Genomic DNA, 15,106 nt, shown 5'->3' on the forward strand with positions numbered 1-15,106 from the left:
TGCTATCAGTTATCAAAGCTGCACACAACCCAACGATCTGCCTTTGTTCAAACAGCTGACATCACTTGCCGCCAAAGAGCCAACCGGTTCAAGAACTCTCGGTCTATTCTTAGAAGGTCAACATCTACATTTGTATTTGTGTTGTTCGTCCCTTTATCAAAGCCATCTTCTGCTAATGAGGCGTCCTGTACAACTCTTTCTTCTCAGTCAGGATGCCTTTCAGTGTTTCCATTCAAGGTTTCCCCGGAGTAAAATCTCAAACCTCGTAGTTGTCTCTAGAAGTTTATTTGAGACTATGGTTTGTTTCATATCAGGAGTCAAGTGTCTTCAAAAACCTGTGTGTAATTAAAATTCATCCCATACCTCCATAACTTCCAGACTTTGAGGACCTACATAGGTACTGTACTCTGTGCAGCTGCTTTGTAACAATAGTTTCCTCCCTCCCAACTTCAAATGATTACTCCACTTCCCTTTATTATCTGATCCTTTGGCCCAGGCTGACCCTGCTGGAAGAGGTGCGAGGGTAACCATTTTCAGATGTGTACCAGTGACGGGGCCCCGGGTGAGAGTTGTGTCCTGCAGGGCTAAGGCAATTGACGCTCCCTGCCTCCTGCCTATTTTCAAATTTTCAGCTCCCTATGGCACCCATCCAGTGACCTCCTCCAAACTCCTGCTGAGGCCGACACTCTGCAGGCTGCTGAAACCCAAGAAGCAAACCCCCTGATCCAATTCCTTATTTTTGAAGCAGGGCGGTGTTGTGAGTAACGAGAGCGTCCTTCAAGCTGAAAGTTCTGAGTACAAACCTCCGTGACAGCAAAAAGCATCCGCCCTGCTGAGGTGTCTTTGGATTCCTGAATCCTTACCAGCTGTGATGGCAGTGTTACTGTAACTTTGAATCATTGGTGGGCACAGTGCAGGTTAATAGACGTCAGTTATTAGATTAAACCTTCGCGCATTTCTTCTCTTAAACAAGCTCTAGCTCCAGCAGAGTTGTTAGCTTCTTCAACAGTTTTGGCACGTAGCGATGCTCTGCTCTGACGTAGAAATATTTAAGGGTTAATAAAATGTCCCATATGTTCCACAGTTTTCTAACTAAGCCTAAAACTGTTCCTGCACAGGTCATTTGTCCGCGGAGGTCAGCGTCTTCATGTTCCACAAGATGTTGGACTGGTGGGTCGCAGTGACCGAGTTTTATTAATGTGATCCTGTGTTATTGTTCTGTTTGTTTTGCTCTGACTCCAAGATCCACATGGAACAAGGCCATGTGGTTTTTTACGATTCCAAGAACTCATTTATAGCCTGAGCTGTCTGCAGGGCTGGAACAAGACGCAGAGGGATGCACAGATACCACCCTCAACAAGGCAGATACACAAAACAAGGCAGATACACAAACAGATTCAGAACTTAACATTTAAGTAGCTTATCAATTGATTGCTTTTATTTATACTTGCTTTGTTGCTGACATTAGAATTTTTTGCCATCAGATAGATTCGACTGAAATGAACAACTTAAGCGTGAACGCTTACTTTTAGTTTTGTAAGTAACAACGCAACAATACATCGTTACACCAGACTATGATGACCATATGCAGTCAAACAACCAGTCTCACTTCATGTTGTATGATTTACTGTACAAAGCTAATGAGAACAGTAGACCCATATGATTTGTACAACTGTTCTGAATGTCTGACTGCCCAGAAGATGATGGCTTTAGCAGGTACACCAACACTCAGGGTGTGCTTGTGGTTAGGCCTGCAGCAGCACTTGAGAGTGGTCAGTTTTTTAAAATAAATAAAGTTAATGCAAGTGTGTCGGTCTGGATATTCTCTCTTGATGTGCGGTGCTTGGTGTTGACGAACATTACGCGCGTATGGTTGAGATAAAAAAAAGGGTCAGACTATAGCCAAGTAAAACACCATTTCCCCTCATTAATTCTTCAGTTTTTTTTTTCATTAAAGCAACATTATGTAACTTTTTTGTTTACCTTAAAATAACAACTTCTTGCAGAACTGGGGTTTGTATTTACGACAGTGATGTTGCTCTCACAAACTGTGGGGGGCGCCACATCAAACAAAAGGCCAATTTCTACATAATGTTGCTATAAGTAAGGAATTTGAAAATCAGCTTCAAGCTGGGTGCCCCACTCAAAAATGCCAGTGCAGTTCGCACCTTTGAAATGAATTGAATTTAGAGGGAAACAACATTTTTATTGTTATTAGAAACAGGTCTGTTCATTGGCACAGAGTTATCACACTGTTATGGAAAAAGACTGGTAGGTTGAGTACAGGTAAACGGATTTCTGAATCATCTACGACTCTGCCCCGAGAAGAAATGACTTAACTATCGGTAGTTAACACTCTCTTTCACAACATCTGGGATCCTTTTATTCATTAAATAGAAAGTATAGATTAAGCCCATATGATGGAAGGTCCAAATGCGTCAAAGGCTTTTACTTTTAACATTTGTACTACTTATAAGATAATTGATTTTTTCATCTCATTGGTGTCTCGTCAAATACTGAAGCTTTGGGTTGGTCGGTTGGGTTGGCCATCATGCTATTGGCGTTTACGTTGCCCGATATGTGTCAATGTGAAAAATCTTTTTTCATTTATAATTATGAATGTCTTGGTGAAGTTTACAATAAATGTTAGACAATACATGTTATAATTAAACCTTAAAATATCTCACCACATCTGAGGGATGTATATATAAGTGCATATCGCCGGTATATCATTATCAGAACTTTTATACTACCTAATATCAATATTGGCATAAAAAAAAGTATCGCTCTCTCTATATATGCATACAGTATATGGGTAAGTGTGTATATATTTGCACGATCCAATAAGTTGTTGTCAATACAGTCAGTTTGGAAAAAAGAAATGAACTGAGTTGAACAAAAACACTAAAACTGACACACAAAGTCTTTGTAAATGATTTTCTAAGACACAAAAATGCTTTGTGGGCAGCTCTAAATACAGCTGAATACGAGTACGAACAAAACATGTACTGAGGACGCAGGACGAGAGATCTCCCACACGGAGTTTCAGATAACAGATACACTCAAGAAAAATAACTAGCGAGGTTAAAGTGCCCAAAGCGAGGTATTAAACAGTCGTCTCCCTCCTCTCTGGCTGTACGCCGAAAAGCAAATGTTTATTTTTGCTCAGTGATAAAATAGATTGTGAATGAAACAGCAACAGATTACTGGTGGATTTTTAGAGACTCACGCTAATGCCAAGCATGAACTATCAGCTGGCTGAGTTGGCTCGACATGCAGCCTGGACTCTCTTCTACAGTCACACCCTCCTCTCTCCTCATGGAGCTATATAATCTCTGTTCTATACCACAATTCAGTAGTCCTTTAAAAACAAAAGCACTGCGATATCTTGGATGCATACTGTGAGGGGAGAAAATGAGACTGAGCAGCTCGTCCAAAAAAGCACTCCAGCCTCTCCATTAGCTGGAAGAAAAGAGTGGGCGGCTTTAAGGAGTTGCTATTCTGTTGTGTGCCATGAATCACAGAGCGCTGATGTTTGTTCAGTTCCACGGCCCAACCTACACACTCCCACAATTAACCTTCTGCCTGGAAATCCTCTCCCCCTGACGTGTTTGTGCGTGTGTCTGTCTGCGTGTTGCGTGTGTGTGTGTGAGGTGTTGACTTCCTCTCTGAGTTGTGGGGAGAGCGTAACAGAACGTGGAGGGAAAAATGGTTTTGGCAAAGATTAAGGAGCACTTTTGTCAGAGGAATGTACAAGCTTGTCCTGTATTTTTAAACTTCACATATCTATGTAAGGAGGATATAGACTCATTGTCCTGCACTGTTATTGTGTTTGGTTGTTAGAGTGATTCTTGTTACCATTCCTGCTCAAGGGTTTGTTCAAAACAAAATCTGTGAAATCACCTTTAATGTGAGTTTACCAATCAGGGGACACAAAATCTGCCTGTGATGTAAATATTTAAGGAAAGAAGTGAAGTTTTCTAGCTTCAGAAGGAATCAGGAAAATCTGTCATTCAGATTTACTGGCTTTTAATATTGTTGGAAACATTTGGGATGAGGAAGGTAAAAAACTCGAAAACTAGACATTTTGATGCAGAAACGTTACATATTATATCTTTAATAACAGCCCATAGGTGCATCCACGGTTGTGTTGGAGGTGTATCCATGATCACAGACAGGAGCTTTTCAATTCAAGATTACAAAACAATATCTAGTCCTTTTAATATCAGTCAAAAGGAAAATATTTTTTTTTAAGTTAGGTATATACAGAAGACCATAGCATATAAATGCTGCATGGGATGTTTCAACTAGTTTGTGCAGGAGAGTTGATTCCTGCACCACAAAAGTGCTTGTTGCCTCCTAAACAAATACGCAGCTCCTATCATATTCAATCTGACACCAGCCATAGATTGAGTCCAAAATTCTGAAAGTCTTCGTCAAATCTAAGTGCCTTGCTCAGGGTTATTTTGATAGTAATCTATGAGGATATTTTGGCAGTAATTATCCCTCCCCTTGGCTCTCGTCTTACCTCATTGCCAAGCAGAGCAGAGACGCAGGCTTCGGAGGCATCACATATGGCTGTGAGGTCGTGACCCCCCTCTAGGGCAAGCACCAACCGACCGCCTGCCAGACTCATCAGCTGCCTGGTCAGGTAGCCAAAGCCTGGACACACAGGAAATGACAGCGAAGAGAAGGCAGAGAAAGAGAGAGAGCGAGGGAAAGAGAAAAAAGAGTGAGATGGGGGAGCACTGATGTTCAAGCTCTAACTTCCTTTTTGGATATCGATCAAAGAAAAAAGAGAAAAAAAGGGGCTTTGGGCATGGATGAGGAAGGGGGTGGCTGCATCAGAGAGAGGAGGAGAAAAAAGCGAGAGCGCTGTGGATTTACTGGGGGCCAGAAAACAAGCCATAATATGAGCCAGGTTTAATTTCAATAAATGCGGCTTTGCGTTTAGGCTCGGTCGCAGTCTTTGATCTCCTTCTTTCAGGAGGAGGGGAGTTTTAATATAAGCATTCAGCCATACTTTCTTCTCCCCTGAATTTCTACCCATATCCCCCAAAACCACCCATATCAACCTTCTTCACAACCCAAGACCCCTGCTCTCATTTGAGATCTGCAGGGTGGTTTTAGAAAAGCTCTTTGTTGGTACGCCAGCGTTCTTAATCTGAATACACAAGTCACAGCACAAAATAAACACAAGGCGTGTGTTTGAGCGTCTCTGTGTGTGTCTGTCGGTCTGTGTTGCAGCACAGACAGAAAATATGAACTGCATGAGTGAGGCTGGACAGGGCATGCCTTAAAATGTGTATTTTTTAAATCTATGGCATAGAGGAGAGTGATTAACTGGGTAGCTGCGGTCACTACTTACATTTGGCTGTCAGTTTGTATCCTCCCAGGGGTGAGGCATGACCGTCTACCGCATCAAAGCCCGAAGATACCAGAACCACGTCTGGGGCAAACTCGTTAGCAATAGGCATGACCACCGTCCTGGAGAGAAAACAGGAAGAAATGTCAACAAAATAATGTATTTATGGTGGAGACAGATTCAGTGTCTAAAAAACACTGACAGCACAGGAAAGCTTGGTGATGAGTGAGGTTAGATCGTGTCCTGCTGGCTAAAGGGCAGTCTTCCTACCAACTTTCCCTGTTGAGTCACATCTTTCTGAGGGCAGGCCAATCAAAAAGTCATGCTGCATTTCATTAAATGTTATTGTTGCAGCTGCAAAGTAGCGTCTGTTTAATAGAATGACAGGATGACTGGACTACAACCAAACATTTGCTGCTCCAAAAATACCTTAAATGTACAAGATGAAACATCTGCTACTTGGGGTCTCTATCAAAACGAAAACACAAGACATTTGCTGGCTGCAGGTGCTCAGTGCTGGCTAGAGAGTCAGCTGCAGAGCCAGACCCTCTGGAGGAATAAACACCCAGAGTCACATCAGATTCTGCTCTGATCCAGAGCCGTTTACCGTCAGGAAGAGAGCTCAGAGACTACTTTTTCAACTTTTTGGATTAAAAATGTGGATTCATCTTTGCTCCTCTATATCAACCTGACAGCAGCAGCGATCCACGGAGGTGAGCTCCATTGTCAGATGTTTGTGATCTGTAGTGTTGACTGCTGACTGGAGCTGGAGGGGAATCCCAAACCCCAAATGAGCCTGCAGTCAAACTTCCCTTGCTGGCTGGAACACACCATTAAACAACCACCACTGCTGACGAAAATCTATCTGACGTAATTCAAGCACAAATGTACCTTGTGGTGTAACTTGTGGATTACTCTGGGTTTGAACATCGTTGGAAACATTTGGGATAATGTAGACACACAACTCAACAAAATCTACAACGAAGGTCGAGTCATTTTTAGACATTTTAATGCAGAATTCCTACATATTATATGTTAAATTTACATTCTGAGATAAGAAACTGATGCTCAAGACTCAATCAAGACAAGCGAGTCTAATGAGCCAAGTTTTCAAGATTCTACTTTTGGAAGATACCCTGCGTGAATGTAAACAGTTTGCATTTTTATTTGTGTTTCTGCCATTTTCCTTTTGTATGTAACTGTGTCAAAGGATGTCAAAGGATGTGACCCTGTAAGATCACACCACCAAGCCCCATATTCCTGTAAAGCTGCACGTACCTTAAAAATATTTTAAGTTTTCTTTTCTGCCAAATGATCATCCTGCAGGAAAGCTAGATGCATGATGAACTCTGATGGATAACAGAGGTCTACTGGTGAACTCTGTGACCTCTGATGGCTTGAAGATGACTACTTCAATTTAAGAGGACTACTATTAAAAATGTATTTGGAGATATGCCTTAAGTGTGCTTACTGTCCCTGTGATGGTGATTGTGGTATCTGGTGTAACCAACTGGAGATGCTACATGTCATTTGTGCTGTATATCAGTCGCTGTATTTTTCCTTACTTTTATGGCTCTTCTCCTCCTTTCATGGTTTTCAAAGCAAACATCCATCTAATCAGTTTGTATGTACAGTACGTGTGTGGCAGAGAAAATTACAGCATACAAAGTTCGGTAATTTGGAGGCAGCAATACACTACAACATCCTTAAGTAAAAAGCAGAAGCGGAAGGACAGATATAATTGCATGTGTGTATGTGTGTTAAGTATGCAGGATAATTCTAACACTGGGTGGGTGTGGTGAATGAGGGCTGTTTGTGTACAACCTTCATCTAACACACAGCTGGCAGGGAGGGAGTACTTGTGTGCAATGTGTCATGCACATAAATTCAATCAACGGTTGGGTTCTGTGTAATGATTCACTGCAAGTTGCGGCTGGAAAATCCAGTCCCCTTAAGATGGTGACCCTTTCTGAAAAAACCCCCCAAAAACTAGAATTACCGCCTTGCGGTTGTATGCCTCCGTGCACTAATCAAGCTGCTGATTCTGAGCAATGGTGTTGAATAATGGGCAGATCATTTTTAGAAGAATGTTATGATGTCACAGTGCGTTTAACCTCTGACCCATTGGATATCAAATGTCATAACTTCATCATCTAATCCTATTAGATATTTGTGTAAAATTGCATCGTTCATCTTTGAGTCCAAGTGTTCATATGTAAATTCAAAGAAATTTCCTAAAGGCTTTCTTGAGATATGGGACGGACGGATGGACAACCTGAAAATATTATTTATCCAATCATTAATTCAATCATAACCCAGGTAATTTACATTTAGGGCATTTAGCAGACGCTTTTGTCCAAAGCGACTTACAGTAATTCATACATTCATGGCGGTGGCTGTGATGCAATGTGCCGACTAGCACATCAGGAGCAGTTTGGGGTTCAGTATCTTGCCAAAGGACACTTCAACATGCAGACCAGGGGAATCAAACGAGCGACCTTCCGATAACAAGATGTTGGCACTACCCCTGAGCCACAGAAGCCCTTATACTTTGCTCAAAGAAAAAAACAATATTCAAGTGTTAATTACAAAACACTAAGTTTGTTGTTGTTTTTCTATTAGGGTATCTTTAAATTAGGAATCAGTAATCAATCATTCAACTGGTCCATAATACTCGGGGTTGGCACTCTAGAGGCTTAGTTGAATTCATTTGTAAGTATATCCTGTCACAGTAATCTGGTTTTGCATGATTTAGGATGTTTACACACAGTTCATTATAGTTGGACTTCCCAGACTGCAAAACTAGTTATTCTCTCTGATCAGGAATTGTTGGGGGGTCTGGGATTTTTTGGCCATGCAGTGTGTTGGTGGGGTCTGCGAGTGACGGAGTACCACAGGGTTCCGTCGTAGGTCCTCTGTACTTTGCCGACCTCAGGAACACGGCGCTGGTTTTGCTGGCTGTGGGCAAGCAGCGTGCCCCGAGCTCCGCAGGCCACCGGTTTTTCCATCTCTCATTCACCACCAAATTATAACCCTTAACTGTGCACACCACACCCCCGACCACAACACAACACACGTACGTACACACAGCTGTCTGGGGGAGAGGCGGGAGGTAGCGTTGGGAGCTCTTTGGTATTCCCAGACAGCAGGGGTACACGGAGTGCGTGCGTCACTGTGTGTTAGCGTGCATCTGGCAACATTTCAGAGAGCAACGTCATGAAGGAATAGAAGAAGACGAAGGGATAGGATAGGATGGGAGAAGTTGAGTGAGAGAGATAAAGATACAGAGAGCAAGAAAATAAAAGCGGGAAAAGCCTCAAGGAAGCTGTGACGGAGGAGTCGAGAACGAAGAAAACATGAATGAACAAAACATGAAAGAGGAAAATTGGCATCGCGGAGAGTGAAAATGTGTCTGAAACCATGATCCGTTGTACCAACACTTCATTACAACGACTCAAACTAGACAATCATGTGAAATGAACAACCACCCTGCTCAGAACTTCATATTTTCCAGCTTCAGTTACTGAGCTAATCGCATGTGTTCACAGGTTTTCTGCCTCTGTCTCCGCCCTACACACACACACACACACACACTCAAACACACACAGCCTTGGCCCATTAACATTTGGACCATAAAAGACCCCACACTAAAGGGAGTTGGCCACAGGCAAGCATGTGGGCTGACACACGGCACAGGGGGGGAAACCTTGACCGCCAAGGATACTTTAACTACTGAGGGCTCCCCCGTCCCCCCTCCTCCAACCTTGAGAGACACACAGACAGACAGTTCTGGTCATGATTGTTGAAAACTGCTGGTGTCATCAGTTCCAACCCCCACATCCTCGAATAATATCCTGACATCGAAGGAAATACAAACCCACAGTAATCAATTAGCAGACTGGCATGAAGGGAACTAGTGGTTTTAGGGAAGACTAATAGTGTGTGAATCAGAGGCTATGTATGTGGAGATGAAAAAGCTTTTCTGTTAATTAAGGGAGGGGAGAGTTTACGACTGAGCTGTTTGCTACAGGACGTCCTGAGCGGAGAGGTTTGCGATCTAAACCGCTGCTGAAGCAGAATCACACCAGTAAACATGTAGTTTAAACTTTTTGTTTAGTATTGTTTGGTTTACCTAGCAACAGGTGCATGTGTGACAGTGTCAGCTGAGGAATGCTGGCTTTAAGCCTGCGTTTTGTATGCGTGAGTAAGTTTGTGGGAATGTTGTGTGGTTATTAAACTCCATCAGTTTAATTCTGCCATTCATAGAGTTGGGGCTTAAAGAAAAAGAGTTGTCAAAATCAATGCAGCTGGGTTTAAGCTCCTAAAACACTGGATCATACACTAAGTATGAAGTCTTTAGGGTTATTTTCTCAGACTTTAGAAACCTTCGTTAAAGGGCTTAGAGTGAGTAAACCTTTTCCACAGGCTGAGTGATCTTGCCTAAAATGGGTTAACGGAGTCTGTATCAGTGATTGTTCCTGCTCCAAACTTTTGTTATTATATCTGCCCACTATCATATAAACCCACTATCACTACACCTGTATTTTCTCGTTTTGTTTATATTGTGATGTTGATTGGAGTTTTTGTTGTAAGGACCCCTGAGAACATTAGTGACCACCTTGCGGCAGCTAATGGGGATCCTAATAAAAAAAGCAAAAAGGAAACTCAGAAAGTCATATGTGTGGTTCTTGCAGTGCAAGCAGTGTTGGGTCTTATAAAAAAAAGAAATGCATTTGAAGAGAAACTGACAAATAGAAAACATGGAACATCACTGTCACAGCCAAATTGGCAGTGAGCACCATATCTGCCTCTGTGCACACACAACATCTCCGAACACCCACTGTACTCTGTACACTACTTACTTTACTAACGGGCTAAACCTCATGAAGGCTCTTATTTTCCATTTTCTCTGCTCCAACTCTCGAGTTGAGGGCGTTCAGATTTCTGCAATAGTCATCTCACACAGGTTCGTACAGCAGTAGGTGTCGGCGTAATGGTAATGTTTTGAGCCAAGGAAAACTTCCTCTACAGGGACTACTCATCTTTGTGTAATTACTCGAGCTCCTAATTTATCCTTTTCCACATCTTGATTATACCTTCTGATCCAATGCACTTCAAGTTTCTTACATAGAGGGCAAAGGGGCTGAAATGTGGCATTAGTGGTTGACCACAGGCTGCAGATAAGGCGTTTCATATTGCAAAATATTATTAGTTCCTGTGGTTTGTTTTGTTGATATACAGAAGGAAAACTCATTATGTAATATTATAAAACACTATGTATCACTACTAGATATAATCTGACAGTGTTTACAAGAGATAATATTATCACCAGCTAACTGACAGGTATTTAAGGATTGTTAAAAAGCCAGAAAGCCTCCAAACTACGAGTCGTTAAGAGTTTCAACCTCACCAGAGCAGTTAACGGCCAGGTGAGACCCGATTCATGTAAAATATAGACTCTGTCCTTTAGAGGGAGCGGCGCTCGTCGAACAAGGCAACAAATGGTTAAACTGCAGAGCTTCAAGGCTTTCCCCCTCCGTTCATAAAAAAAGTAGACGAGAGCGGGAGAGGAGAGAGAGAATAAGAGAGCGAAAAACTCACACACGCACACTTACACTTCAAAGCCCTGTCATCTGGCGCTGCGGAGAGCTGGTTTGAATTAAGTTTAATTCTCCTCCTCTCTCGTCTTTCCAAGTTCATGGCAGAAGAGGGAGTGAAAGGAGGAGGAGGAGAGAGAGAGAGAGAGAGGAAAAGAGAGAGAGAGAGGAAAAGAGAGAGAGAGAGAGGGAGAGACGGTGCTTCTGGTTTTCATTAGGGCCAATTTTCTTATCTTTTTTCTCTGTGCTTTCTGGAGGCTCAGACTTGATCCCCTGCAAATGCAACGTGGCACAGGCCAGCGGAGGAATGGGAAGGTGCCGGCTGCGAGGCACGCATCCCCTCCCGAGGAGGAGGAAAGACAGGACCACAACACACAGATAAACAATGAGACTGAAGGAGACAGAGGGAGACGTGCGTATCAAGTGTCAACGCACATGTCTCCGTCTGCATGTTGTAAATGTGTAAGCACACTGAATGTAAAAGCTGCAGGTGTGAGCGTTTGCACGTCTGTTTCTCAGTGTTTTGTTGCATATTTATGCACCTTCATGTCAGTTTGACCCAGGCCCTTCTGCATTTCTATGAGCTTGTGTGCAGCATTTATATGCACATCGCCAATGACTCTCCAGCATCTGCAACTGTGCTACTTTGATTGTGCATGCATACAAGCATGGTATAGGCATGTGTGCGTGTGTGTGGCAGATCCATGAGCTGTGAGACAGGTTCGCCGCCGTCCTGCGGGGCCAATGAATTGTCCAATACTGCTGCAGCCTCGGGGGATTAACGGCGCCGGGGTCTGAGGTGATACACACCCAAACTCTTGTTCTCCTTCGCTTTATATCTTTGGACCTCTTCCAGAGCGCTGATTTAATAAGCTACGATTACATAAACAGAACACACAAACACAGCAAGAACCTCTCCACATGCACACTCACTCAAATGGATGCATGCACCCCTGAACTAACATACAGATATATACATGTACAGAAACTACCGCTGGGCTAAGTGAAGCACACTGCGTTACTGATTCATTTAAATACAGATGACACATCTTCAATAACTGTGTAATGTCTTCTGTGGTTGTGGCTTTCCAACATTTGAAGACATGATTCTGACAGTGTCATCAGGGTTATCTCATCTTGGGCTTGAGACTGAAAGTATTTGACCAAAAGTCTGGATTACAAACTAAACGTGTGGTGTTTGAAAGAAGTGGGCATTAAGGAGGCAGTGAGCGTCTAATGAGAGATGCTACTGAGCTGCAATACGGGAATTATTGCCAGACTCTGTGTTTTTTGTAATGTGATCCAGGAGGGGACTGGCAGTCAGGATATGTCTCTGCTGCATCTTTTTTACCATCCTTCTGTTGCTTTAAGTCTACTAACTTCATGGAAACATGATACTAAAATGCTGGAGAACCACTTTAAAAATAGTGAGTATGAATTTGTTTCACAGTACAGCACAGGCCATGTTCCTTTTTTTCAAATCAAATTCTTTATTTTTTCTTCACATGAATGGAAATATCTCATTTATCAACTATGATGTGTCGTACAAAGATAGTCTCGGACAACATGTCACAACATACCATCACAAATGAAGCCCTGTTATGGGACAGACGCCCCAGCCTACAAATCACATATCGTCAAATCAATTATCAACAACTAATCTAGTCATTTTAATACCTCTGTGCACTGCCTTCAACTACTGTTGTTTAACACAGAAGCATCTGTATTATATTCATCTTAACTCATTAAACCTTTTATATATTAGTATAGTAGATATTAGTATTAGTAAATTAGATGCTGTATGCAGTTTTCATTCATATGATTACTGATCAGTGGGATTTCATTTATGTGAATAACTGCTTTGTGTATCAATATACGTAGATGGAGAAAAATAGTACTTTTGTGTGAGGCAGACTGCACTGGCTATAGGCCTCAGTGATTATTATAAATAATATCTGTAGTATGATATATTATATATTAAATGGCTGTCATCGAGTGGGTGAATAACACTGGAGAGATGGATGTGAGAGGTTTGGAGCACACAGGGGTCTGGGGTGCATTAACGGGCTGAGGTGTGCTTCCGGGAGCTTGCGTGCTGAAAGCTGCGAGAAGACGGCGGCCTGTCAGTTTGATGTGTCGGCTCAGGCCAGATGGACACACGGTCGCAAACACGGGGTTCATCTTCAAAGAGCGCTGGAACCAATCCAGACCCGCACCTTACCAGCTGTATGAAGCAGATTTGTGTATGAGACATGTACATGTTCTGTGTTGAATCCATGCCTGTACGCTTTTAGGCCTTTCAAGCTGTGTGTGTGTACGTGTTACGTGTGTGGAGGTTATAAATAGCTCAAGAAGGTGGACCTAATAGAAATCAGGCCTGGCATGAAGGGGAGCTCCATACCTACTCAACAGCCTCCAATAGATCATTTGTCGAACTATGCACTGTGCAGCATCACAAGGAGCTAGATCATTCAGTCACAGACTCTCTCTGAAGTAGCAGGTGATCTCAGTGTCTTACCTAAAAGCAGCCAGGTAATCTGCATCACCCATGGGAGGTTCAATTCCTCCTGTGAAGGCCATGTTCACGTTGAAGCCTACACCTGCTCCACTGCCCACCTGCAACACACATTAAAGCAAGACTTTACTTTAAAATGCAAACTTACTTTGTCTGCATAAATTCAGGGTAAGGAGACAGACTGGTGTTCCTTATCCAGCACGATCTGATATCGCCAAGTTGTGTGCTGTTCCTAAAACATCATAATTAATGTGGTTCCAGGACCATCATCACAGCTGATTCCTCAAGTTTTTGTGAAGTCATGAATTTATGACTTAGGACGGAAAAGACCTGAGAAACATGCACATGGGAGAAGTTAGAGTTCCTAACAAGTGGCTTATGTTGTGACCAAGTCTATTTTAACCAAATAATAATAATTTTCCGAAACCTAACTGAGAAGGTTTGTCCAGAAAACGGAAAATAATATATAATATATGAACTTAAAATAAGTCGATACGTTCCACATGGGATTCAAACACTAGTCTCTGCTTCTTATGTGACCTTTGTCCCTTGTTGTTCAGTTGTAATAATGGTCCTGGAGCAACATTAATCATCACGTTGTAGGAACAACACCAACAGTTATAGTTAAACCTTCCTTCCTACCTCGTCAGGTGCTCCACTGCCAGGGAAGAAGTTCCCGTCATCGTAGCGATGCAGTGACAGGTAGAGAACACTGGGGTCTGCGTAGAAGGCCTGCTGGGTGCCATTACCATGGTGAACATCCTGGGAACATCATAAAGGGAGGGGTTAGGGGAAAATGAGTGATTAATAAAGGTTATAACAAAATTCTCAGCATAGCCTTTGACTCTTCTGGCTCGATCAACCCAACAAACATAACAGAAGCTATCACCAAAAGGACCTCAGAAGATTTATGAACTCCTTCACCTGCACCAAGACCAACTGAATGACATTTAGACCGACTACAATACTGCCAGACAGTCACATCTGTCCCTCAAGCTGCCGTCTGTTGTGATGTCAGAAAGAGATGGTCAGCAGGATTCAATAAAACACTCAACTTCACAACATCAATTAAATGACCTCATTGTCTGTATCCCAAGAATGCTTTAATACACTCATCCTAAAAATGTCCCTGTTGGCTGGAGGCACAGTGGCATGACAATGAGTTTGCTGGCTGCACTGAAAGTCCCCCTGCGACAGACAGAGAGGAAATGAAAAGGCCCTTCAAAGGCTTTTGGGAATGGCCATGACCAGCCGGGGACGCCACTGAAGAGGAGAGCTCCGAGACACGACTGGGGCTTTGTCATACCTTCTTATAAATTACTCTGTCTCTTTAGAAAAAAGGGGCAGTGTCTGACCTAAATAGATGATATTTTAAGCCCTTTCTGTCATCTCATAACAAGCACAGTATCGTGGATGCAGTGGTCTAATGGGCACAGAAATGTATTCCTGGGTTTGATTGTGGATTATTTTTCATGATATCCCATCTACATCTTTCTGAATATAAAACTATTAAGTAAGACAACAAGTAAGATGTTAAACTGCCACATTGGCTGCAATGTTTGGTACCCCTCACATTGAAAAAACAATGAAGAGAACCAAAATAATACTGATGATTTTGATATAGTTATA

At 42.5% G+C, this 15,106-nt stretch overlaps 1 protein-coding gene across 3 annotated transcripts in view; it reads right to left on the reverse strand.

Moving 5' to 3' along the window:
- hdac4 (histone deacetylase 4) overlaps positions 1 to 15,106 on the reverse strand; it is a 139,193-nt gene that overhangs the window by 12,452 nt on the left and 111,635 nt on the right. For all 3 annotated transcript variants that reach the window (XM_073473262.1, XM_073473260.1, XM_073473261.1), the window contains 4 exons: positions 14,120 to 14,239; positions 13,481 to 13,578; positions 5,369 to 5,487; positions 4,529 to 4,662 (listed from right to left, as the gene is read on the reverse strand). In XM_073473262.1, the coding sequence (XP_073329363.1) occupies positions 4,529 to 4,662; positions 5,369 to 5,487; positions 13,481 to 13,578; positions 14,120 to 14,239 (471 nt within the window). The remainder of the gene's footprint in view (positions 1 to 4,528; positions 4,663 to 5,368; positions 5,488 to 13,480; positions 13,579 to 14,119; positions 14,240 to 15,106) is intronic.

Source organism: Pagrus major, chromosome 9 (assembly GCF_040436345.1).
Source record: "Pagrus major chromosome 9, Pma_NU_1.0".
In the NCBI taxonomy this organism is placed as follows: Eukaryota; Metazoa; Chordata; class Actinopteri; order Spariformes; family Sparidae; genus Pagrus; species Pagrus major.